This window comes from Elephantulus edwardii, unplaced genomic scaffold (assembly GCF_000299155.1).
Source record: "Elephantulus edwardii isolate Elephantulus edwardi_28Jun2011 unplaced genomic scaffold, EleEdw1.0 scaffold00044, whole genome shotgun sequence".
Classification (NCBI taxonomy): domain Eukaryota; kingdom Metazoa; phylum Chordata; class Mammalia; order Macroscelidea; family Macroscelididae; genus Elephantulus; species Elephantulus edwardii.
Window position 1 is genome coordinate 12,705,761 of NW_006399794.1, and position 27,842 is coordinate 12,733,602.

The following is a 27,842-nucleotide window of genomic DNA, read 5'->3' on the forward strand; positions in this document are numbered from 1 at the left end:
TCCCTCCACCCTCCCAAGAATGATGTCCCTCTCCAGGGATCTGTCCTTGCTTACAACATGGCCAAAGAATATCAGACGAAGCCCCAGAATCCTTGCCTCCAAGGAGCAGCCTGGTTTAACCCTCTCCAGGATGAATCTGTTTGTTTTCTTGGCAGTCCATAGAACATTCAATACTTTTCTCCAGCATACTTAGCCACTTCACCAACAGGGCCCTTCATTCTTTATAATATTCCTGCTAAAAAGCACAAAGGGGCTCCTGCTCTAACCCAGAAATATTCATACAGTAGTCACACACACTAAAAATTGCTGTTGTTATTATTAAGTGCTGTTAAGTCACCTCCAACTCATAACAATCTTATATACAACAGAAAACCATGCTTGATCCTATACCATCCACACAATCTCTGCTGTATTTAAGCTCATAGTTGCAGTCAGTGTGTCAATCTATCTCACTGAAGATCTGCCTCTCCTTCAATAACCCTATGTGAGAAACTAGGACACAGAGCAGCTTAGCAATGTTCCTAGGCTCACAAATATATTGATAAAGGCTGTCTTTGGATTTCAAAACTTAACTCTTGTTCTATTCTGTGCCATCCTCACAATCTCTGCCCTTTTCAAGCCCACTGTTGCAACCACTCTATCAGTCCATGTCACTGAGGGTCTTCCTCTCTTTTACTGGCCCTCTACTTTTCTAAACATGACGTCTTTTTCCAAACACTGGAATCTTCAGGCATCATGCCTAAAGTATATGTGAGACAAAGTCTTACTATCCTTGCCTCTAAGGAGCACCCTAGCCATACTTTGTCCAAGATAGACTTTCTTCTTCTGGCAATCCATGATCTATTCAATGCTCTTCATCAACACTACAATTAAAAAGTGTCAACTGTTCCTTAGTCTCCCTTATTAATTCTCCACATGTATATTACAGTGTATGTATTTGTGTGTGTCTGTGCCTGTGTGTGTGCACACTATCAGGTTACCTGCTCTCTCCAAGATACACTGAATTACACCAGAAGATTTTAAATATTAAAAACTAATAAGAGCCTTAATAATCAGGTCCATTTTACAGATGAGAAAACCTAAGTCTAATTTACAAAGGTTACTTGATAAGGCAACTGAAGAGGAGGAAACCCAAAACAACAAACTCCTCAAACTCAGTGGCACTGAGTCATAGCTGAGTCAAAGCTCAAGCTTCCATTGAAACTTGATGGAGTGCCAGCTATGAGTCAGTTTCAACTGGAAGGCACACAACAAGGTCAAATGAAGAGTGGTAATTTGGGGGAAAAAGACCTCCTAACTATCAATTCAGGGAGCTCTGGTGGCTTAATGAGTAAGGAATAGCACTGCTAATACAAAAGGTGATTGTTCAAGACTACCAGCTGCTCCATAGGAGAAAGTTGGGCAATCTCTTCCCATTCAATTTACAGCCTCTCAGAACCTGCTTGAGGGTCAGCTATGAGTCGGTTTTGACTTGAAGGCACATAACAACCACCATTAATTCAAAGGTCTTTCCTCAACTTTATATAAAATTCTCTGAATTGAAGTCCAAGAGATTACAAGCTATTAATCTTTGTAATGTTCTTGTTAGGAGCTATGGAGTTTGAAATGACTCATAGGTGATTCTCAATGGATTTTCAGAGGCAGTAAGTCACATGGAGGAGAATGCCCATCTTTCTCCTGCAGAGTAGCTGGTGTATTCGAACTGTCTGCCTTGGGGTTGGCAATATAGCATCTCATCCCTAGGCCATTGTTGTTAGGTGCCACTTAGTCAAGTAATGATGTATAACAACCCTAAAGTTAACAACAGATCTGAACCCTGTCTTATCCTGTGCCATCCTCATCATCTCTGATACATTTGAGCCCACTGCCACAGTTACTGTGTACATCCATCTCATCCAGTCTTCCTTTCCTGCATGGACCCTCTACCCTTCCAAGTATGATGTCTTTCTTCAAGGATTGGTCTCTCCTGGTAACATGCATTTCATCCTTGAGATGGAGCTTCAAAATCCTTGCCTCTAAAAAGCAATCTGTTATCACCCTCTCTAAGATACACCTATTTGTTCTCTTAGAAGTCTATAGGATGTTCAGTACTTTTCTCCAATACCACAACTCTAAAGAATTGATTCTTCTGTCAACCTTATTTACAGCCCAGTTCTCAAACGCACAACAAGGAGTTGAGAAGACTATAGCCTGGATCAGGTGCATCTTAATCTCTAGACTGTTATCATTGCTCTTTTAGCACTTTGGAGAAATCCCTGACAGCACATTTTCCCAATGCAACTTGTCTTGTGATTTTATGACTGCTGATGCCACAGATGTTGATTATGGATCTGAGCAAGATGAAACTGTTGACAATCTCAATCTCTTTATCTATCATGATGCTGCTGATTGGCCCAGTAGTAAGGATCTTTGTTTTCTTGATGTTGAAATGTAATCCACATTGAAGACTACAGTCCTTGACCTTCTGCAGAAAACACTTCAAGTCCTCATGAGTTTTGGTAAGTAAGGTTGTGTTATTTTCATAACACAGGTTGTTGAGGAGTCTCCCTCCAATCCTGATGCCATATTCTTCTTCATAAAGTCCAGCCTCTTGAATGATCTGTTCAGCAGACAGAACAAAACAGAAAAAGGATACATCCCTGACACAGTCCTTTCTTGATTCTGAATCACACGTTGATCCCTTGATGTTTCAGACAAGTTTCCTGGATTGCATATACGTTCCATGTGAGCACGATCAAGTGTTCTGTGGTTCCATCGTAGTAGTCAAATCAAAGGATGTGTCTCATTGGGAAAACCTACTTTCAAGGACCTAGTCAAAGTGCTTTCTTATATCAAAGTGCTAAAGAGCAATGATGACAGCTTAAAGACTAAAGTACACTTGATCCAAGCCATGATCTTTTTAATTGCTTCATATGCAAGATGGACAATGAATTAGTAAGACAAAAAACCTTTGAATTGTAGTACTGGATCAGAATACTGAATATCTCATGGAGTGACAAAAGAACAAGCAAATTTGTCTTGGAGGAAGTGCAATCTGGGTGCTCCTTGAAGGCAAGAATGATGAAACTTCATCTCACATACTTTGAGCATGCTGTCAGGAGAGGCCAATTCTTAGAAAAGGATATCATGCTGAAAAAAGGTAGAGAGGATTATAAAACAGAGGATTATCCTCAATGAGATGGGCAGACACTGTGACTGCCACAATGGTCTTGGGCGTGGGAAAGATAGTGAAGATGGTGCAAGGTAGTGTGAGGTCCAATCTGTTGTTTATAGGGTCTCTGTGAGTCATAGTCAACCTATTAACTATAATGCCTTTCACAAATGCCACAAGGCTGTGCCACTGGAGGAGCTCTGAGTCAGGACAGATAAAGACAAGTTTTAGCAGCAGTTTTTCCTGGAAACTGCCAGACAATATAAAGGATGACAGTTCTTTGAGAGTAGGGCTTGTGAAAGGACTCAAATCTTGCTAACTGCAGCAATGGTCACTCCAATCTGTTTTAACTGCACCAATGGCCAGTGGAGTACTGGATATCTCCTGAATTTCCAAAAGGAATAGTAAGTCTGTATTAGAAAAAGTGCAGCCAAAGTGCTCCATAGAAGCAAAGGGAGTGAAATTTGGTCTTACACCCTTTGCTCATACTGTCAGGAGAGACCAGTGCTTGGATAGTGTGAGTTAAAGCACCACAAAGTTTGTTGTTCTTACCAAAATTCAGTCAATTTCCTCTATAACCATTTGTACTGCTTAACCCAAAGCCTAAAGTCTCTGGTGGTTCGAATCGACTAACATCTTTGCAAGAGAATAATGAGATATCTCCACATATTTTAATTTATAGCCTCTGAAACCTGATGATGGGTCGCTATGAGTTCAAAATAAACTCAATGACAGTAACTTTATTACTTGAAATTGTTCTAATGCTTTGGTTAATGTCCAGAATTTGAAAAAACAAATCTCTCTCTCTCTGTGTGTGTGTGTGTGTGTGTGTGTGTGTGTTTTCTCACTGCTTTACACAGGAGAGGGGTTTAAAAAAATTTTTTTATTATTAATTTTATTGAAAATTTACAGAGACTGGATTTCCATTCATTCATTGTTGCACTGTTCTCCCTGCCCATCCCTTCCACCACCCGTTCGTTCTTCTCTTTGAAAAGTGAAAGAAAAATTCTTTCATTGTTATACAATCCCTCCCCCCAAGTCCAGTCCACTATGCAGCCTTCGATCCAGACTCCTGTCATGACAATAATACCTAATCATATATCCCTTTTAAACAGTTTTCTCTCTCATGTTTCAGTGCAGTATACATCTTTCTCATTCTCCCTCCAACCCCAATGTCAGTCCCATTTTACAACAGTGGCATTATGCAGTATAAGTCTTTTTGTGACTGAGATATATTTCACTCAGCATAATGTTCTCCAGGGTCACCCATTTTGAATAATATTGCATGAGTTCCTTGTTTTTCAATGCAGCGTAGTATTCCATTGTGTGAATATACCACAGCTTCTCTATCCTTTCATTTGTTGATGGGCACTTAGGTTGTTTCCAACTCTTTGGTAGAACCTTACTCTACCATAATGACAATATATCATTATTCCAAGCCATATTTCTCAATTGATCACACTGTTTTCCTAAAAATTCTCCCACCAGGAAACCAAACAAGGACAAATGGACCCAGGACCACTAGCTTGTTCTTGCTATGGTTATGTGCTGTATGCACACCATCCTCACACCAGCTTCTTGTTGTTATGTGTCATCGACTCACGTGTGATTCATAGTGACCACAACCCTAAACCCTGCTCTATCCTGTGCCAATCTTATTGTCTCCGACCCACCTACCTCATTACCCCAGTGACTGGATCAATCCATCTCAATGAGTGTCTTCCACACTATATTAGGTACCATAACTTCTGGTTGAGGTACTCAACCTAGCTAGGGCTTATGACAAGAGGTTCTACTGCCAAACAGGTAGTTATTGGTATAAATTCCAGTCTCTTTTCCCTCTTATTTCCCTGCCAAAGACTGCTCATGACTGCTCAAAAGAAGGGAGAAGATTAACACGCTGAGGAGTCTCTTTGGCAGGGCTGCCCCTAAGATCCAGACTAAGTCTGTCAGGATATTTGTTTCCCTTCTCTGTGTCAGCAAAGATCACAGTCAATGTTGGGCAAAGGTAGAAAGATAGCAAAGGTTCTTCTTACTTAGAGCTTAGAGAGAAAGAGGTAGAGAGAATGATGCCAAAATATGCTCAGCGCCTTCTGTGCCTTTTTGCTGAATTTAGGACCTTTTTACCTTGCATAGTGCAGCTTTTCCCCTTGGAACTCAGACCACAAGCTCTGGTTGACTTATGGCTAATTCTAGACAACAAAAATCCCTTAGAACCCAATTCATGTTTCTATACATTAAGTTGTTGTTATATGCTATCAAGTCACCTGAGATTCCTGCCCTATCTTTAGCCAGCCTCAATGACTTCGACATACCTACCCCCATTACCATGTCAATCCATCTCACCTGGGGTCTTCCTCTCCTGCACTGCCCCTTCACTCTTCCAAGCATGAGGTCCTTCTTCAAGGACTGATCCTTCCTGGCCATATGCCCAAAATATTTGAGACAGAGCTTCAAAATCCTTGCCTCCAAGGATTTCAACAAACAGACGCTGCCCTAAACATGCTCACCAGGTTGTGCCAAAAAATGTGGAGGACAACTACCTGGCCAACTGGCTGGAAGAGATCCATATTTATTCCAATTCCAATTCCAAAAAAAAGATGACCTGTCAGAGGGTGGAAATTATCACACAGTATCACTAATATCACATGCAAGCAAAACCCTGAAGATTATCCAACAATGACTGGAACAGTGCATTGGCAGAGAATGACTAGAAATATAAGCCGGGTTTAGAAGAAGCCATGGCACTAAAGACATTATTGCAAATATTCATTGGATCTTGGAAGAAAGTAAAGAGTATCAGAGGAATGTCTATCTGTGCTTCATTGCAGCTTAAAACAGCTAAGAGAGGCCTGAAAAGGACACAAAGGAAGTATTAGCATGACAGCTAATAAGGAAAGAATGGCATTACAGAATTTACAGAGTTGTTCATTGTTCATCAAGGCCCTGTTCCAACTTTGATCTTTCTAAAAAACTTCTCTGAGACTCAGGGAGAACTACTATTTCCTCCCACATCCTCTGCAATCACAATTTTTTGCACTTGTTGTAGAACATTCTGTCATGGTTATCTATTTATAATTTGATCACCTAAGTGTTTTTCAAACCTCTCCCTCTCTTCTCCACCCCTAAAGTTTTAAGTTAAACTCAGTATGTTTCTTCTATACTGTATTCTACTCTTCCCCTCATTTCCTATTTTAATGTCTTTTGCCTCTCAAATATAGAATCCCAAATGCAGTCTGAGTAACCTCTCCAGAACAGCAAACTTGATCCTGTCATTCAGGCAGTAAAATTTTCCACTGATAACATCATTAAAACAAAATCTCTTTTGTCTTTTTTGCCGTACCTTACATTCCAGCTTCTAAGATATCTGTTCTTTCCCTAAAATACCATATTCTATACATCAAAACTTTTGTACATAATATCCCATCTTCTAGAGTGTGCTGTCATTTTTCTGTCTGGTAAGATGCTAGTAATCATTAAAAATTCTGCTTATATGTTATTTCTAAAGATTGGGCTGGATTTCTTTCTCCTATACTAGCGTGAAAAAGTGCTGGTGGCAGAGTGCCTGATTTGTTGGGCTGCTTACCAAATGAGCAATTCTAAATTACCAGTTCCACTGGGGAAAGACTGGAAGTTCCGCCCATAAAGATATACAGCCTTGAAAACTAGAGGGAGGATCTCTCTGAGTCAGTTCTAGATGGCAATGGATTTGGTTTCTGCTACAAGATGATTGAGAGCTCTGTAAAAACAGGAGCATAGTCAAGACCATTATGATAAATTTAGTGTTTACTGTACCCAATTTTTTTAAATTATTATTGCTACATAGCAAATCCATTTTCTAGTCAACAATTTATAAACGTTTTGTTTCCTGACTCTGGTTGCATTTCCTTTAACCTAAAAGCATTCTTCCCACTTCCTCCATGGTTGCTCTTCCATTCTTCCTTCTTTGCTACTCTGTCTACTGTCTGAACTTTGTTTTTGTGCAAATGCTGTCCTTTTGGTCTTGTATGATTGCCTATACTGAAGAGCATATTCCTTCCTGTTAATAACACATTTGATGGTGTGAATATTCACTTTATAACCATCCCCAAACCAACTGCCAACAAATTAAGTCTAATGCATAATGACTTTCCATCAGATTTCCAAGGATGTAAGTCTTTACTTAGGGGAAGAGACTACCTATCTTTTTCCCGACAGAGTAGTTTGTGGAATCAAACCTATAAGGCTGAAACGAAAGTCATTCCATTTTGCTAACCTTACCCTACCCAAGTTAAGTCTGTATGTTCCAGAAAATAGTAAACAAACTGGTTATTGTTTGTTGTTATGTACCATCAAGTCAGAACTGACCCATAGCTGACCCTCCAATGGGTTTTCAGAAGCAGCTAACTGCAGAGGAGGAGATTTCTCATCCTCAAGCAGAGCAGCTGGTGTACTCAAACTGTGGTCCTACAGGAATGCAGCACAGCTTCTTGCCACTAGTCCACCAGAGCTCCATGATTAATATTTACCCTGAGACAAAGTTGTGGGATTTAAAAAAAAATAAATAAAAGTTTTATTTTAATTGTTATTTTAACAAAAATTTACAGAAAAGATAAATTTTCTTTCATTGCTTGTTGCACATTTTACTCCCTCTCCCTTCACCTCAAGAGATAAAACAGGGAGTGCTGAAAAAAAGGTAAATGGCTTTAGGCCCTTCAAACTGCTTTAACTACCTCCAAGTGGCCAATTTAGAATGGATAAATATCCTACTCCACATTTTGTTCAGTCCTGATGCCAACTAAGCCTCAGCCTACTTTCACCAAAGCTTGCATTTTAAATAAAGCATATTTGCTATACACTAAGCTAGTGTTACTTCTAGACATAGTGAATGTGAACCTTTCAAAATAACTGACCTGTCAGTTAGAAGCACAACAAAATATATAACATACCGAGTTATCAGAATTCCTTATTTACTAAATAGGTCTGTCTATTGACAGACTGACTGACAGAATGTCTGACTGAAAGTTGATCCTAAACTTGAAGTATCCCAGTTCTAGGCTTGAAAGGTTTCCAAAGGTTACTGCCATTTATACCATGGTTGTACAAAGTGAAGTAGACTTGAGGCACTTACTGAAGAAGCTCAAAGGCAATGGCCTTCAATATGGATTATAGCTCAACAGTGAGAAAACAAAAATCTTAAACATAGGACCCATAGGCAAATACTATGATGTTGTTGTTGTTAGGTCCTGTTGAGTCGAATACAATTCATCGCAATCCTATGAACAACAGATCTGAACCTTGTCCTGTCCTGTGCCAACCTCACAATCTCTAATACATTTGAGCCCATTGTTGCAGTCACTGTGTCAATCTATCTGGTTGAGGGTCCTCCTCTCCTCCACCATCCCTCCACCATTCCAAACATGATATCCTTCTCCAAGCAATAGCCTCTCCTAGCAACTTGTCCAAAGTATGCAAGACAAATCTTTGCTATCTTTGTCTCCCAGGAGCAATCTGGTTTCACATACTCCAAGACAAATCTGTTTGTTCTTTTGGCAGCCCATGAAATATTCAGTACTCTTTTCCAAAACCATAGTACAAAGGCATCAATTTTTCTTCTGTCATCCATATTCATTGCCCAACTCTCAGATGCACAGCAAGCAACTGAGAAGACTTCAGCTGTATATGAAGGCTCAATTGTTTCACATACACCAAGATGGACAATGAATAAGAATGAATGAAGAATTGATGCCTTTAATTGTGATGTTAGAGAATAGTATTGTATATATTGCTGTTGTTGTTGTTATGTGCCTTTGCCTAGACCAGATTCATAGTGATCCTATGAATAATAGCTCTGAACTCTGCCCTATTCTGAGCCAATCTCAGCATCTCTGACATATCTGCCCCCAATGCCTCAGTCACTGTGTCAATGCATCTCTTATCCAGGGTCTTCCTCTTCTGCACTGACCCTCTACCCTGTCAAGCATGATGTCCTTCTACAAGTAGTAGTTCCTCCTGGTAACATTTCTAAAGTATGTGAAATGGAGTTTCTACCCTTTCCCAGGCAAATCTGTTAGTTCTCTTGGCAGTCCACAGTATGTTCAATACTCTCCTCCAGCACCACAACTCAAAGGCATCAATTCTTCTTCAGTCATCCTTAGTCACTGCATAGCAAGAAACTGAGAAGACCATAGTCTGGATCAGGTGCACCTTAGTCTCTAGACTGACATCACTGCTCCTTAGCACTTTGGAAAGGTCCCTGATAGCAGACTTTCCTAAAGCAACTCATTCCTGACTGCTGGTACCAAGACTGTTGATTGTGGACATAAGCAAGATGAAATTGTTAATAATCTCAGTCTTTTTTCCACCTATCATGATGCTGCCTATTGGCCCAGTGGTGAGGATCTTTGTTTTCTTTATGTTGAGAGGTAACCCATATTGAAGCCTATAGTCCTTATCCTTCTGCAACAAATGCTTCAAGTCCTTCTCAGTTCCAAGGAGCAAGGTTGTATCATCTGCATAACACAGGCTGTTGATGGGTCTTCTTCTAATTCTGATGCAATATTCTTCTTCATACAGTCCAACATCCTGAATGATCTGTTCATATAGATTGAAAAGGCATGGAGAGCACCACAACAAGATAAATGTAAACAACCCATTTGCAAAATGGGCAAAGGATATGAACAAACACTTCACCAAAGAAGACATTCAGATGGCCAACAAACACATGAAGAAATGTTCAAAAGCCCTAGCTCGAAGAGAGATGCAAATGAAAACAACTATGTGATACCATCTCACTCTAGTAAGAATAGCAAAATTCAACAGAGCAGCAAACAACAAATGCTGGAGAGGTTATGGAGAAACTGGAACCCTTATTCACTGTTGGTGGAAATGTAGAATGGTGCAACCACAATGGAAGGTAGTATGGCGCTTTCTCAAAAAGTTGGAAGTAGAATTACCATTTGACCCAGCAATTCCACTACTGGGAATATACCCTAAAGAAACTAGAACTGCCACTCAAGCAGATATATGCACATCTATGTTTTCTGCTGCCTTGTTCACAATAGCAAAGAGTTAGCAACAACCCAAGTGCCCATCAGAGGAGCGGTGGTATAGTCACACAATGGAATATTATGCAGCACTGAAAAATAAGGAACTCATGAAATATTATACAAAATGGGTGACCCTGGATGACATTCTGTTGAGTAAAATATCTCAGTCACAAAAACCCAAATACTGCAAAATGTCACTGTTATAAAACAGGACTGAAATTGCATTTGGGGAGAAACTAGGAAAAGAGGGGATAAATAATGTACACTGCATTGAAACAAATGAGGAAGAGAACTGTTTAAAGGGGATATATGATTAGGTATTGTTGGCATGACAAGAGTCCAGAGTAGGAGCTTCATAGTAAAGTGGACTGGGGTGTGGGGGATTGTATAACAATGAAGGATTTTTTTTTCCTTTCAAAGAGAAAAGCAAACTGGGAGGAGGGGTGGGCAGAGAGGAAAATGTACAACAATGAATGAATGAATGAATGAATGAAAATCCAAGTTCTCTATAATCTTTCATTAAAATATCAATTTTTTAAAAAAAAAAAGGTGTGGAGAAAGGATCCTTTCTTTATTTTCAACCATTCAGTGTTTCTTTGCTCTGTTCATATGACAACTTCCTGGTCTAGGCATAGGGCCAGAACACAATCATGTTCTTGTTTTTCCAGTTTTTCTCAGTATCAGCCACAATTTGATGTGAGCCACACATTCAAATGTCTTTTCATAGTCAATAAACACAAATAGACATCTTTCTGGTACTCTGCTTTCAGCAAAGATCTACAGTTGTATATACTATAGATTACCCAAAGAAAAAACAACTCTAGCTTGTTGAAAGTATAACTAGGGTGCTCCTTGAAGGCAAGAATGATGAAACTTAGTCCCATACACTTTTAAGCATGTTGTCAGGAGGGGCCATTCCTTGGAAAAAGATAGCATGCCAGGAAAGTGATAGGGTCAGCAAAGAGAGAATGGCCATCAACAAGATGGACTGAAACAGCGACTGCAACAATGGACTCAAGTGTGGCAGAGATTGAGGATGGTACAAGATAAGGCAATGTTCTGATATGTTGGTCATTGGGTTTCTAAGAGTCATGGTCAAATTGATGGTATTTAAGTAGTAACAATATCCATTCCGTTTGTGTAGTGTCCCTTTATAGTGACTCTATTACAGAACTTGCTTTTGCTACGTGACTTGATTGGCCAATTAGTAGAAAAAGTGACATGAGTAGAGTCATAAAAAGTCCTTGCATGTTTCTACAATGATTGAGTCTTCTCTTTCATGTTCCTCACTACTGCATGAGAACATGCCAGGGCTAGCCTGCAAGAGGAATGTAGGAGACAAAGGGACAAAACCCCCTTTCGTTCTACCCAATCTGCTTCTTAGTCAACTGACAGCTTACTGCAGGTGCATGAGTGAACCCAGCCAAGATCAACAAAACTGCTCTGTAGATAAGTAGACCTGTGAGTAATACTAAAAAGTTGTTGTTTTAAGCCTCTGAATTTGTAAGGAGTATTTTATACAGCACTATACTTTCTTTTATATGTTACAGTGTGTATTCAACACTCTCCTAGACATTTCTTCTTGAATGTCCCTCAACTCTTAGAATTCAACATAACTAAAATTGAACTCATCTTCTTTGCTCTTCCATCAAACCTATGAAGATTGACTCATTCACTCAAATTGAGATAAATGCTTGAGTTTCAATTTTATCAAGTCTTTTTCTCCATTACATTCTTTATCTGGCTGTACAGGTAGTCCCTGATTTTTACAATTAGAGCCTGTTATGATGACACCATTCTAAGTCAGTTCTCACTTAAGTTGAATACATATCAGTGGCTTCAAAAGTCTGGTCTTTATTTGTCTTTGCAGACTAGTATGAGAAGGACAACATTAGCAAATTGCACACTGCAACACTCCATACAGTACATATTATTAACCATAAAATGTAAAAAAAAAAAAAATCCTTCCCCAAAACAGATGATCATAAGTACCACATGATAACAAGTATGTTGTAAGTAAGGGATTACCTATATTATAATTGAATGATTACATGTTCATCTCCCTAATTAGACTGTTATTCCTTGAGGGCAGACACTATAATTTACTCATCTTTCTATAACAAGGGCTCCTGGCTTAGAGCCTGATACTTAAAAAACAGCTATTAAATGTCCATTGAACTGAACTGAAACTGATCCATAATGAGATCTTAGGTCTACTGCCTTCACTCTACCTCTTTTAGAAACTGAGTTTTCCTAACGAGCTCTCCCACATAGCTCACAATTTACATAAAATGGACCTAGGAGAAAAATATCTCTGTCCTAATATCAGTCTAACTTGATTCACTAGGGCCTCTCTTGTGGACTCTAACCTCCTGAACCCAATATCATGGATCCAGGACTCTAATCCCTATATTCTCCAGCTCAAACTGGTTATTTTCAAGACCAGAATCCTTGTGTACTTTAATCAGCAGTTTCCAATGCACTCTTTCAGATATGGTAAATCCTATTTTGATACAAAGCACATTAACAGCCTAATAATACATCTTTAAAGACTAAGGAAGACTTCCAAGCAGCTGATGGCCTCTCTTCCTAGGCAAAGTGCTCTAAGTAAGTGCTCTTCCTAGTGTATATAATGAAGAGTATAAACTATTACTAGGGAGTTTAATAAGGTCAATTCTCATCTTTTAAGGCTCAGCTCCAGAAGTGCCTTTTCCATAAAACTTCCTGACCACCAGTAGAGACACTTCTTACTATTTTTTGCCCCCTACTAAAGCCTGGACATATTTTTCTAATACCTATAATATCCACTACATTTATTGACCATTTACTATATTTACTGAAAATCCTATCTCCATTTAGACAAAGTATAGGAAAGCAAGAGCCCTGCCATAGCAGATGCTCAAGAAATGTTAGTGAATGAATAAAAGGCCATTGCTCGGTATAGAAGGTGAGTCTCATAAAGAGGGTAGTCAATCGTGTGTCATTCATTCAAAACTTACCAGAAAATGATAAGTAAAATGTGCCCTAAGAACAACAACTCAAAAAAATAAGCAACAAAGGATATTAGAATAACCTTCTCCCACATTGTTCTGTTTCATATTTTCAAAGGTTATAGGCCCAGCTGTAGTGAGACATCAGGTTGTGTACTTGTCAAGTCAAAGGCATGGACAGGGAAATGTTGTACTACCTGTGACCCTAATTTCTAGCTGCTTTTCTGGACTGTTCCTTGTCTCAATAGCTTTCTGCTACTGGCACCCTCAGCTGATGCCAACAGCTCCCAAAAGGCAGAGAATGGGCACTGACAGCTTATTTGTAAAGGCTCATTTTCTCAGAAATTTCACTAAGTTTGTTTCCCCCTCATCACCACTGCCACCCCAAGATTGACAGAACAAGAAAATTAATAAAAGGATTGTTTAAAACACATTGCAAATCTGTGGGATTATTTTACTTAATTTTTCTCAATTAGCTACAGGCTGAAGAGACCACCCTATCTTAGGCCTATGTGTGTCTCTCTTTCTTCAGTGCAAAGCCACTTAGTCCACTTGTTCATCCAAGGGCACAATGACATTCAGTAATAAGTAAATATATACTATGTGTCTAAACTGACAGCAAACAACAGCTAAATGGAATTTCTCTCCTTACAAGTTATTTAAGAAGCCCTGGTAATGTCATTTGTACTGTATTAATCTGCTAATCAAAAGGTCAGTAATTTGAACTCACCAGTTCTCTGAGGGAGAAAGACAATTTCCTTCCATAAATATTTAAAACCTTGGAAACCTAATAGAAGGTTGCTATAAAGCAGAACAGGTTTAAGGGTAGTGAGTATGGGTTACTCACTATCCTTGAACTTACCTTGCACTATTACCTCTTATATTCTTGCTCAAATTATTTCCTCCACCTAGATTGCCCCCTTCTGCCACCTTCCCAGAACAAAACTTTATCCTTCATTAAAGGCAGAGGCAGATGACACTTCTTTAGACTATCTCTCTTCTCCACCCTTTCTCTGGGTCAGAGGCACAGTGTGCTTCGGTAGAACACTCATTGTATCACTTTAGGGTAGAATATGATATATTCAGGTTTCCCTAAATGGTTCAGCACTTCACTGGCACAAAAGATATTTCCTGAATATCTTTTAGAAATAAGTGTTGCTGTCTAGGTGGATTAAAGACAAGATCACTCCATAGCTCAGCATCAGTGGAAAGAATAGAGGTATTGCTTTGCACGAGTGCCTAGGTGGCTCAGGACCTCAGGCCAGCCTTGGGGTCCATGGCACATCAGCAGCCCTTCTCTCCACAGGACTCACAGAGAGGAGGCCCAAAAAGCACTGTGTCCAGGGCCTTCAGCTGAAGCTTCTGCCGATGGCTCCGGTCTGTCATCTTCAGAACGGTCCCTGTCATGGTGGTATTGGTTACAGCTAGCCTGTTGAGGCAAAGAGCAGAGGGTCAGTTCTCTGCCAACAAAGACAAAAAGGATCTCAGTAGGATTCCCACCTCCTCTAAGAACACTCTCATGACGTCTAGCTCTAAGTGACTGCTCTCTGTGCATTCTAGAACAGAGTCTACACCAATGGATTATCCATCAGTGACAATCTTCTGTTATTCCTCTACTTCCAGGGATTATCAACTACATATCTGTCTCCATACATCATTATTCTACACAGCTCAGGTCAAAACCTTATACCATAGTGTCAAATGATTCTGAGGAACCTTTGAATTATCCTAATACTAACCTGCTATACATTATATGTAATATTTTTGCCAATGACAAAAAATTGCATTAGTCTTCTTAGTTTGTATTTGAATCATTGAAATACAATTTACTCCTAATCAGATTACTGTAATTTTTTTTATCTTCAACCATATTATCAATGATAAATAATAACAGAGAGACTGTATACAAGAAAATTACATGGGAAAAGTTGGGATTTGTTTCTCTTCTGCTGGAATGCAGTAGTGGGTGTAGGAAGACAGGAGTGTAAGATATGAAAGGTTAAGAACTACTTGTCTGGGCCCCACATGCGAGGACTTGGTACTATATGTAAAGTGATGTATGGGTAGAAAAGATGTCTCTATAGGGAGCTCTTGTGACCTAGTGGTAAGAAGCTGCACTGCAATCCCAGAGGTACGTGGTTCGAAACCACCAGATGCTCTGCTGGAGAAGGAGGGACAATCTCCTCCTGTACCAATCAGATACAATCTGACAGTACACACACACACAAAATAATAAAATTTAAAAAAGAAAGAAAAGATGCCTCTGCATCACAGTATATGACTTATACACCAGTCAGCATATAAAGAAGGAACTACTTATTTCTCTGGCTATTGAAAGCAATCAATACCACACAGGACTGTAGCAATGGGCTTGAGTATACCAGGAATGGTAAGGATGACACAGGATAGGGCAAGGTTCAGATCCATAGCTTATAGGATAAACTAGTGGTAAGGTAAGAAGCTGTGCTGTAATCCCAAAGGTATGCAGTTTGAATCCACCAGCTATTCCACAGGAGAAAGACAGCCAACTAACTTTGATGTGATTAACTGCCTCTGAAAACCCACTGGAGGGTCAGCTATGGGTCAGTTCCGACTCTATGGTACACAATAACAACATGAGTCATAGTCAACTCAACGGCAGCTAACAACAACAACAACATAAGAGAAGGGTTAAAAAAAAAATAAGAGAAGGGTTAAGAGAGATGTCTTCTAGTTCAAGTTCTACCAATCATTCATTTATTTGATCATAGCTACTCTAACTACTTGATCATTGCCTCTTCCCTGGGGTCTCAGTTTCCTTGTATGTATTTTAAAAAAAAAATAGTCATTGAGTCAATTCCAACCCATGGTGACCTCATGTGCATCAGAAGAGAACCATGCTCCATAGGGTTCTTGATGGCTGATTTTTTAGGAGTAGATCACTAGCTCTTACTTCCAAGATGCCTGTGGGGTAGACTCAAACCTTCAGCTTTTCAGCTGTTAGCCGAGTGAATTAACCATTTGCATGACCCAGGGACTCCTTCTATGTAAATGGTGATAAAATCAGATGCTCCTTACATGCCTGAGAGTTTCTGAGGTTCTTTAGGGCATATCTCCCAAATGCACTGAACTTAACTAGATGATTAAAATAAAATTTGTAAACTTATCTACAGTCTGCTCCTTTTTAAAGGAATCTAAGAGCTAGAGGGCTATCTACGTCTAAGCAATGACAGAAATTATAAAGGAGCTGATATTTACTAAGCATATTTTAGAGCATATCCGGCACTGTTACAACACTTCACAAACGATACTCTACTTCTCACAACAACCTTCACAGAACTTAGTTCTACTAACATCTATATTTTTTTTTTAAATAAGAAAACTGAGACTCAGAATAGAATCAAGTACCCAAAGTCACAAAGCAGGTAAGGAGTAGAGTTGTAAAGCCAGGAAACAAACTTAAGTCTCCTAGACTCTTCCCATTACTCTATGCTTCCCAATGATGGGCCTAAACCTGCCCTATGCAATAAAGAGTCCATAGTTACTTCTGCCACCAAGGTGCCACAGATTGGCATTCTCTAATCTTGTGTCCAGTTGGCTCTATCTGGGCCTGGTTTTATGTATACATTCCTAGCCTCAAGAGAACTAAGTGAGGTCATACTTAAGAACTGGTTTCTTATCCTATACCTTAGGGTTTTAGTCTAAGCCATAGCGATTCCTCAAGATAGAATAAATGACCCAGGAATTCACAAGGCAACACTACTATTTCTATGGGTATCCTGTGTTTTTGTAGTTAGCAAAGAAATCTAAATCCTAAAACTTCAAAGTCAACCATCTAGTCACTTGTCTGTATCTAGGTCATTAAACACAGGATTCCTCAAAGAACTAGTCAAAAGCATCTCTTTGTCCTCAGGGACCAGCAGAGTGTATAGCAAGTGCTACATACTCAGGAAAGTTTTGTTAACCTAATATTATAGTAAATCTACTTTCAACTATATGAGACAAGAGGAAGAAAAAATGCAAGACAGCTAGGGGCAAGAACATCAGGTTCAGATTACAATTCTGCCATTTTCCAGCTTTGCTAAATAAAATATTTTCAATTCCATTCACTCACCCAAAAATAAGGTAAGTAATTCCTTCCCCCTAAAATTGTGAAAGGGAGCTCTGATGGCCTAGTGGCAAGAAGCTGTGCTGCAATCCCCAAAATGTGTAGTTCAAATCGACCAGCTGCTCTGCAGGAGAAAGATAAGGAATCTCCTCCTATGTGATTAACTGCCTCTGAAAACCCACTGAAGGGTCAGCAATTGGTTGGATCTGACTCGACAGTACACAAGAACAACAACAAAATTGTGAAAAGGGAGCTCTGGTGGTCTAGTGGTAAGAAACTGCACTGCAATCCCAAAGGGATGAGCTTCGAATTCACCAGCTTCTCCACAGCAGAAGGATGGGCAATCTCCTCCTTTGTGATTAACAGCCTCTAAAAACCCACTGGAGGGTCAGCTATTGGTTGCTTCCAACTCAATGGTACTAGACAACAACAACATAATTTTGAAAATCAGCTGAAATGAGAGGCAGGAAAGTATTCTAGAAAAGGATGTAAGCACATTAAAATTATCACTGTGTAAAATAGAGAGAAGTTGTGAAGAGGAGAATGCAGGCAGCAGAGGAGGAAACAGTCAGGTCAGCTAGGCCTCACAGCTACTAAGTGGTAGCTCTGTGTCTGAAGACTGAGACAGATAGGCATTCCAATAGTGTCACGGGCCCCTTCTGCCTTTGCTAGCTCATAACCACATACATCAACATAGTAAGATGATAGATCATACAATAATGAATATTTACCAGACAGTAAGCCCTTTGAGGGTGAAGGTTGGTAGTTGTCATTTTGATCTCTAGTACCTAGTGCTCAGTACACACAGGTATCTAGTTAATATACAGTGAATGAACAAGCCAATGGATCCCTGACTGAATGATATATGTCACTAGTTCACTATAATAAGAAATTTAAGCAGTACTCTGTCCCCTTCCAACTCCCGTTCCAAGCCCTAGCATATTGTAACTGCAAAGTAAGCAAAGAATTTTCATATAACAGCTGCTGGAAGAGTCATCCAGAGAGGAGACTGAGGTCTGTATAGTTAGGCCCAACATTTGTATCATTTTAATTAGGGTAGACAAATTACATAAGGATCATCAACCACCCAAAAAGGTCCACAAGCCTCATAGGCTATAAAAGAAGCAACTGCCAGGCGACAAAGCAAGAAAACAGAAACACCACAAGTCTAGGTTCAAATCATACTTTGCCACTAACTAGTCATGTGACCTTTGGAAAGTCCCTTACCAGTTTATCATCTGCAAAATGGTGATGATAATAATAATACCTGTCTTGCAGAATTGATACAAACATTAAATGAGATACCGTTCATAAAGTGTAGGGGGTGCCTAGTAGGCACTAGGTACTCAATAAATGACATCTCTTAACATTGTTCTCAAAAGTGATAAAACTATTAAATAAAAAAATAGATAGTAGGTGCCCATCCTGCTCTATGACAAGCATACAATCTATATGAAGGGAAGTCTAAAGACTCTGCCCTGAAAATGGTCAGGTCTCAACTGGCCAGAGCATGTAAAAACTGGTCCAATCCTGCCCATTGTATCCACAAGTGAGAGAAACCCAGTATCCTTCTGACCTTGGCATGGCATGGCCACCAAGTTGTAACTTCCGGAAGGTCTCTTCATACTGAGGCAGCTCCACATATGTGATCAGCCACTGCACCACCTCTTCTACGGTCCAGTTATACACTGTGGGGAGAGACAAGCAAAGCTATGTATCCGGCATGCCAAGTACTACTTGTGACAGTCATATGGACCTTAACACTTAAAATATACATTTATGTGTTTGAAAATTCTCTGTCCTGTAAAGTTCAAAAGGAAAAGAGTGCATACTATGAGTCTATTTCTGTGAAATTCAAGTAAGATCTATAGTGATAGAATTAAAATCAGTTTTGAGAGGAGCCAAGAGTGGTAGCTAAAAATAAGCTGGGAAGGACCACAAAAAGCTTCAGAGGTGAGAAATGTTCTGTATCTTTAATGTGACAATGGTGATATATTTGTCAAAATTTATAAAACCACTCATTTTTAATTGGCATTTTAATGTAAATCATACCTTTTAAAAAGTTTACTTAAAAATGTTTAAAAAAAAAAAAAGAAAGTCTGATTGTTGATGTTGTTGTTACATGCTGTTGAGCTGCCTGTAACTCATAGTGACCCTATGTACAACAGCCCCAAAACCTGCTTTATCCTGTGCCAATATTACTGTCTCCAACACACCTACCCATTACCCCAGTCACTGAATCAATCCATCTCATTGAGAGTCTTCCTTTCCTGTGATGTCCCTCCACCATCCCAAGCATGATGTCCCTCTCCAAGGACTGGTCCCGCCTTGCAACATGTGAAAAATACATAAGACAAAGCTTCAGAATCCTTGTCTGCAAGGAGCAACCTGGTCTCTCCCGCTCTAGGATGAACTTATTTGTTCTCCTAGCAGTCCATGGTATATTCAACACTCTGGTAATGGGGATATGTGTGCTGGAGACAATAAGATTAGAACAGGATAAAGGAGGTTTTAGGCCTGTTGTACATAGGGTCGCTATGAGTCACAGGCAACACGACAGCACATAACAACAACAATAATCATGAAAATAATATCTTTTAAGCAATTTTGATAGGTGTGTGCTGTTTAAACAAATTGTTGTTGTTGTTGTTATGTGCCATTGAGTCGCTTGCGACTCATAGTGATCCTATGTACAAGAGCTCTAAACTCCGTTCTATTCTGTGCCAACCTCGCCATCTCAAACGCACTGATTCCCACCATTCCAGTCACAGAATCGATCCATCTCATCGAAGGTCTTCCTCTCCTGCGCCCCCCCATCCACTCTGCCAAACATGATGTCCCTCTCCAAGGACCAGTCCCTCCTTGCAACATGCTCAAAGTATGTCAGACGAAGCTTCAGAATCCTTGACTACAAGGAGCATTCCGGCTTCACCCTCTCCAGGACAAACCTGTTTGTTCTCCTAGCAGTCCATGGTATATTCAACACTCTTCTCCAGCACCACAGCTCAAAGGCATCAATTCTATCATCCCTATTCACTGTCCAACTCTGACGCATAGCACATAACTGCAAAGACTATAGCCTGGACCAGGTGCACCTTAGTCTCCAGCCTGACATCGTTGCTCTTCAGTACTTTTGAGAAGTCCCTCACAGCTGACTTTCCCAATGCAATTTGTCTCTTGATTTTCTGGCTGCTGTTACCAAGACTGTTGACTGTGGAGCTAAGCAAACTAAAACTGTTAACTCGCTCAAGCTCTTCACCATCCATACTGACACTACCAACTGGCCCAGTGGTGAGAATCTTTGTTTTCTTGATGTTGAGCTTCAATCCATATAGGAGGCTGCAATCCTTGACCTTCTGTAGCAAGCACTTCAGGTCCTCAATTTCAGCAAGCAGGGTTGTATCATCTGCATAATGCAGGTTGTTGATGACTCTTCCACCAATCCTGATGCCACATTCCTCCTCATACAGCTCAGTGTCTCGGATGATCTGTTCTGCATACAGATTGAAAAGGTATGGAGACAGAATACATCCCTGATGGACCCCCTTCTTTATTTTGAACCATGTAGTGTTTCCTTGCTTTGTTCTGATGACTGCCTCTTGGTCCAAGTATAGGTTTAAACAAATAGACAATAAGTTTATCTCCATTCTTTACCAAGAATCCATTTTAAAGGAACAGAATACACTATAAATGTGCTCAAGTGAAGTGACAGTCAAATGACAAGATGTATTATATAAATTGAAGTTCTACAGTAGCTTGTATGGAGAAAAATTGTGGGAGGATTGAGTCATCAGATGTCACCCAGTAGTACAGGAACTGCTGCCTTTGAAAGAGCCTGGAAATGATTTAGCTTCTAATAAATTTATCAATCTATTAGATTTAGTGGGTTCAGGAGTGAGGGAGAGGAGAAGTCACAAGGATGCAGTGTTTGGTGGAAGGAGAGAAGGCGTGAAGGAATTAGGAAAGATCCAGTGGTATCTGAAAAAGACAAGGTAATAGTGGACTAAGTTCAATGGTAATTAATTTTATACATGATTTTAGCCAAAAGGCCAAGAAACAATAATGGTGATTAATCTTATTAGATACACGTATGAGAATGATCATATAAAACACAATAAAAAAAGGAAGAAGTGTGTGAACTATAATGTATATGAATTTAAAAAACTTTTAATGCAAAAAAGTAACAATAAAATAAAAATACTTTTCAAAATCGTATCAATTTATTAGATTTTTTCACTTTTTAAAAAATTTATTATTCATTTCAATGAAAATTTACAGAGACTTTGGATTTCCATTCATTCATTCATTGTTGCACTTTTCTCCCCTCCCAACCCTTCCCTCCTTGTACACTACCCTCTTGGAAAAGTAAAAGAAAAATTATTTCATTGTTTTACAATCCCTCCCCCCAGGTCCACTCCACTATGCAGCCTTTGCTCTTCAATTTATTAGATTTAAAGTATGTTTTAACATACAAATCTGTTTAAATTTGTGTAAAATGTTATATTGTACCTTAAATTTCATTTTGTTTTACACTTAAAACTTCAATATTAAGTTAAATATTTAAAGAACATGAAAATGAAAATAATTTTAAGTTAGCATTGTAAATCTAAGATAAATTATTTCCCCTAAAAGGAATTTGTACATTTCTCAAGTTTGAAAATCAGCAAGAATCCAAAAACATTGTGAGACATAATAACTGGGTGAGATTTAGACCCCTTTTCTTAAGATCTATATCTGTACCAAAACCTATCTTTTCTCAGAATTGTATCTAATTTCCCACTCCTCACTTCACTGTTCCTAAAATAGAGCTTTACAAATAGTGACTTCAGTAACAATTTACTCCAAGGAAAATGACACTCTAACAAAGAATTCCAGGAATGTTCTGATTGCAGGCTTATAAACAACATAAAAACTTTCTGAGAAAAATATACAGCTCATATGGATGATATGCTTGTCAAAACACAGAGTGAAACTAATTTATAAATTATATATTACAATTCTGGGCTTTGGAAAAGAAAGAAATCATGAAAGTGAGGCTAAAGAAGGGTACAGAAAGTAGAATAGATTGGCTACTATTCCTGAAAACGAGTATATATCCTCACATTTTACAAATGGGATCATTTGCTATAATCTAAGTATCAGGTAATGAAAGCATACGAGAGACAAACATACAAGGCAGACAGACAAGTGCTAGCTTGTAAAACGCAAAGAACATAGTTGAGCTACAGCACAGCCTCACCCAGCACAATGGGATCTTTCTGCTAAGCATGTGGAATAGAAAGAACTCCACTTCTTCTTCTAGTTGTTTCTGAAAAGGCCTGAGGCCAGCGGTACTTCAAGGACATTTTGTCTACTGGGACGGTTCCCTGATGCAAGCCTGAGCACAGATCTTTGGCATGCAGAAATCAGCACCCTACATTACAGAAGGCAGATCAGAGACATTCTAGAGAGAATAATTTGGGTTAGGGGGAGAGAAAGGGACGCTTTCTTTAGGCATTGTAGGCTGTCAAGCAATATGCCTAGCCTCTCTTCCCACTAGATGCCAGTAGCATATTCACAATCATGACCATTAAAACCATCTCCAGACATTGTCAAATGTCCACCGGGGGCAAAAATCATGACTTGTGCTTCCTTTCCGATCCTCCATCCGAGGAGAGCGTGTCTCTCGGGCCACTCCTGACCTGCGACTTCCTCATTTCCTGTCTTATGTGCGTTAGGCCTAAATCTGCCTCCTCACTTGCCCCGTTTGCAGGTGGGACCACCACCAAGATATAGATTTTCATAAAAACCCTCACGGGGAAGACCATCACAATCAAGTTGAACCCTCAGACACAATCGTGAATGTCAAGGCCAAGATCCAGGATAAGGAAGGCATTCCTCCTGATCAGCAAAGACTCATCTTTGCTGGAAAGCAACTGGAAGATGGGCAGACCCTGTCTGATTACAACATCCAAAAGGAGTCCACTCTTCACCTTGTATTGAGACTTTGTGGTGGTGCCAAGAAAAGGAAGAAGTCTTACACCACGCGGAATAAGCATAAGAGAAAGAAGGTTAAGGTGGCTATTCTGAAATACTGTAAGGTGGATGAGAATGGCAAAATTAGTCGCCTTCGTCCAGAGTGTCTTTCAGATGAATGCAGTGCTGGAGTTTTTATGGCCAGCCACTTTGACAGACACTACTGTGGCAAGTGCTGTCTGACCTATTACTTCAACAAAACAGAGGACAAGTAATTATGAGTTAGTAAAAGACAGTGAATTAACATTAAAAAAAAAATCATTACTTGCCAATTCTCAAACTTGAGAACTGCTGTTCTAGACTCTATATTACTTCAGGCAGAGCACTCCAATGATGCTGGACTCTGGGCTACCCCAATACTGGTAAGTCATAGGGGGGAAAGATGAAGGTTAATGCTTAAGGCAGTTTTTTGAGCTCTGTACCATAGTCCTATTATGTAGGCAGATGCTCTACATAGGCAGAGCTGGCTTGACAACATGGGTCAATGCACTCTAAAGTAAGCGAGTATGAACTACACTCTTCTGTAATAGTAATCCTGTACTCCAATAAGATCTCATTAATAGTTAATTATCAGAGCAACTAATCTTTACATTCAAGACCTTGACAGTTCAAAATCCTGTTCTGCTTTCTCACTACAAAAAAAGAAAATAAGAATCCCTAGATCAAAATGAGGGGAAATGTAACAGCAAGTACACACAGCTATGGATGTCAGGGAGAGACTACAGGCTTGGCAAGAACAGTTAAGTAAAGATGCACACTCCAAATGACTCACATACCCACAACCCAGGAAGGTTTGTAAGCAAGAGACAGTCTTCTAAAGTCATGAGTCTTTCATCCCCTGAGACTTGTATATGTGGCCCCTAACCAACTTTAAAATTTTATCTTTCAGTAAAATAAAGAACAATGTTGCACAAGAGAAAGACATCTCTGAAATTTTCCACAACAAATGATCCTCCACAAGACAGAAAAGGGTGCTCTGTTGGCCTAGTTGATAAGGAGTTGCTACTACAACTCAGAGGTATATGGTTCAAAACTACCAGACAATCTATGGGAGAAAATAGGCAATTTCCTCAATGTGACTGACTGTCTCTGAAAACCTGTGAGGATCCACTATGAGCCCATTCCTACGTGACAGTGCATAACAACAACAAAAGATAGCTTCACTAGGTGACTATCATGATAGTCCCTATATCTTCTGAATAAACTAGTATTTTAAAAAATATTTGCACATATACTGTCAATATATACATGATGTTGTTGTCATTGTTTTTGTAGTTGCTGTTGTTATGTGCCGTTGAGTCACATGTGACTCATAGTGATCCTATGTACAAGAGCCCTAAACTCTATCCTGTGTCAACTTTATTTCCTCTGATACACCAACCTCCCATTACCCCAGTTACTGAGTCAATCCATCTCATCAAGGCTCTTCCTCTCTTATGCTATCCCTCCACTCTCCCAGTCATGATATCCCTCTCAAAGGACCAGTCCCTCCTTGCAACATGCCAAAAGCATGCCAGACAAATCTTCATAATCCTTGCCTCCAAGGAACAACCTGGTTTTACCCTCTCCAGGACAAACCGGCTTGTTCTCCTAGTATATTCAACACTCCTTGGTATATTCAACATTTTTCTCCAGCACCACAGTTCAAAGGCATCAATTCTCTTTCTTTAATTCCTAGTCATTGTCCAGATCTCTGACACATAGTGAGCAATTATGAAGGCTATGGCCTGGATCAGGCACACCTTAGTCTCCAGTTCTTCAGTACTCTGGAGAGGTCCCTGACAGCTGACTTTCCCAATGCAATTTGTCTTTTGATTTCCTGGCTGCTGGCACCAGGAATGTTGATTGTGAAGCCAAGCAAACTAAAACTGTTAACAACCTCAATCTCTTCACCATCTGTTTATAAATTGGATTTATGAGCGAGCATTTTTTTTTGGTTGAGTACGGTAGAGTTAAATCCAGCCTACGTATCTGGCAATTATCTGTTGACATGTTGCTCTAGTTGTTTTTGGATCATTTTCAGCAGAATCTTGCTTGTATGTGATATTAATGACGATGTTGTTGTTGTTAAGTGCCATCAGGTCATATACGATGCACAGCGACTCTATGAACGAAAGACCTGAGCACTGCTCATAGAGTTTCAGGAGGCAAGCCATTTAGGAAGTGGATGCCACTCCTATTTCCAGGCTTGTTTTATTAATATATAATATTAATATATTAATGATATTGTTTGACAATTTCTGCACTCTGTCAGGTCACCTTTCTTTAGAATGAAAGCAAATACTGATCTCTTCCAATCAGTTGGTCAGCTGGCTGTCCTCCAGATTTCTTGACTCAACTTATTGAGCACATCCAGGGCAGCATCTCTTTGTTGAAATATGTCAACTGGTATGCCGTCAACTTCTGGAGCCTTGTTTTTTGCTAATTCTTTTAGAGCAACTTAAACTTCCTCCTTCATCACCACAGGCTCTTGCTCATATGTTATTTCACTAAATTCTTCTGTGTCAGAAGAGGTCGTGGTACTAGGGATATTATAGCTAATGTTAGATGGATCTTGGCAGAGAGCAAAGAATACCAGAGGAATGTCTATCTGTGCTTCATTAACTGTGCAAAGGCTTTTGACTGTATGGATCACAACAAGCTCTGGCTGACTGCGAGAAGAATGGGAATCCCAGAACATCTGATTGTGATTGTGACTGCACTTAGGCAAAACCAATACTTGGACCAAGAAGCAGTCATCAGAACAGAGCAAGGAGACACTGCGACTCACCGGTACATAACAATAATGGTAGAGTAGGAACTGATCCTTAGCCGACGCTCTGGAGGGTTTTCAGGGACAGTGAATCGTACATGAGAAGACTGCCCATCTTTCTCCTATGGAGGAGCTGGTGGATATTTGCATGTATACTGTCAATATATACATATATTTATAAATTAGATTTATTAATGAGCATTAGATAAATGATAAAGCACACTATTCTTTTCTTCATTCTGGAACAATTTTCTCAGGCCTCTAGGTTTTGGCTGTTTTCTCTGTAAGAAAAGTTCTTTTTCCTCATCGTGGCCTACTAAATAAACATCAATGAGCTTTGCCAATGGCACCTAACAACAACAGTAGCAACAAACTTTCTGCTTGTTGAAACTCTCCAAATCCTCTCCCCTAAAGCCCCTAAGTAAGGACAAGTATATCTCATTTTACTGCACTTTCACAGGTAATGTTGGCAACCTTGCATTGAGCAAGTCTATTAGTTTCATTTTTCCAACAGTATATGCTCACTTCAGGTGCTGGTGTCATATTTAGTAATTCTCACAATGACTCAAAATTTTTCATAATGTGATTTCATACTCAAAAGACTACGTACAATGTAAGCATAATTTTAGGTGTACTGGGTAGGAAGAAAAAACTCATGTAACCCATTTATTGTGGCATTCACTTTATTAGGATCAAGTTGACAATAGCAACTTGAAAGACCAGATAGGAAACACAGGGGCAGTCAGTGTGTGTTAATAGGTTAGGAAGGTGTGAATAGTTGAATACTTTGACAGATATAATCAATGTCAATGAATCATAAATGTAGAAACTTGGCATAGAAAAATTAACTATTAGTGGTGGGGGTTAGAATAGTATCATTTTGGATCAGGTTCACAAAGACTTCCCTAATAAGGTGACATTTGAGCAGAAAATGAAATAAAAGTGTGAGTCATGTGTAGAGTAGAGAGAAGAACATTCCAGGTAAAGAGGACAGTAAATATCTCTCCGTAACATTTAATTAGAGCAACAGTTTCCAGGTATGTATCTTGGACAACTTTTTCTTGTGTTAGAGAAAGATTAAGAAATGGGCTCCCAAATTAGTATCCCTTTCCTTTAATGAATTAATGGTGCTTATACATGAAAACCTCACTTATTCTTGTCATTTCAAACTTACACCCCAAAAGAACTATGTCTGGTATTACCTCTCCTTCACACATCCGTCAGTCAATAGGTTAGCCATTGATTGGGTCAGTCAGTCAGATACAGTACAGAATTTAATAACATGGACTTTGGAATCAGATTTCTTCATCTTAATTCAGAATTTGCCTCTTACTAGATGTAACATCATAGGATATTTACTTAAAATGTGCTTACTTTTGTAAGCAATAAAATTATTAAAATCAGAGTATTTGATGTTGTTATATTTGTAGTGAAATATGGGAAGCTTCTAGCATATGATAAGCAAACACTACAGAATTGTAAGAGAATTTAGGCTCAAAAATGTTGAATGAGCCAAATAATTAATATAAGATCATACAATGCAGAGCCAAGGACAAACATTTCACTTTGCCACATCGCTGCTGAGACAGACCGTGTGTTAAGTGTTAGAATATAAAATCATTATTGTCACGGTAGAGAAAGCCAACTGATTTTTGTATGTTGATCTTGTATCCTGCTACTTTCCTGAATTGGTCAACTACATCCAATAGTTTTCTTGCTAAGTCTTTAGGGTTTTCTAAGTATACTATCATGTCATCAGCATAGAGGGATAATTTTACCTCCTCGTTGCCTATTTGGATACCTTTTATTCCCTTCTCTT

The 27,842-nt window shown here is 39.3% G+C and overlaps 1 protein-coding gene and 1 pseudogene across 1 annotated transcript in view; one reads left to right on the plus strand and one right to left on the minus strand.

Annotated features, from left to right (window-relative positions):
- STIM1 (stromal interaction molecule 1) overlaps positions 1–27,842 on the minus strand; it is a 344,672-nt gene that overhangs the window by 66,709 nt on the left and 250,121 nt on the right. The window contains exons 4-5 of the mRNA XM_006885535.1: positions 18,833–18,944; positions 14,483–14,598 (exon numbers count right to left, since the gene is read on the minus strand). Of these exons, the coding sequence (XP_006885597.1) occupies positions 14,483–14,598; positions 18,833–18,944 (228 nt within the window). The remainder of the gene's footprint in view (positions 1–14,482; positions 14,599–18,832; positions 18,945–27,842) is intronic.
- LOC102862923 lies at positions 22,819–23,486 on the plus strand (annotated as a pseudogene).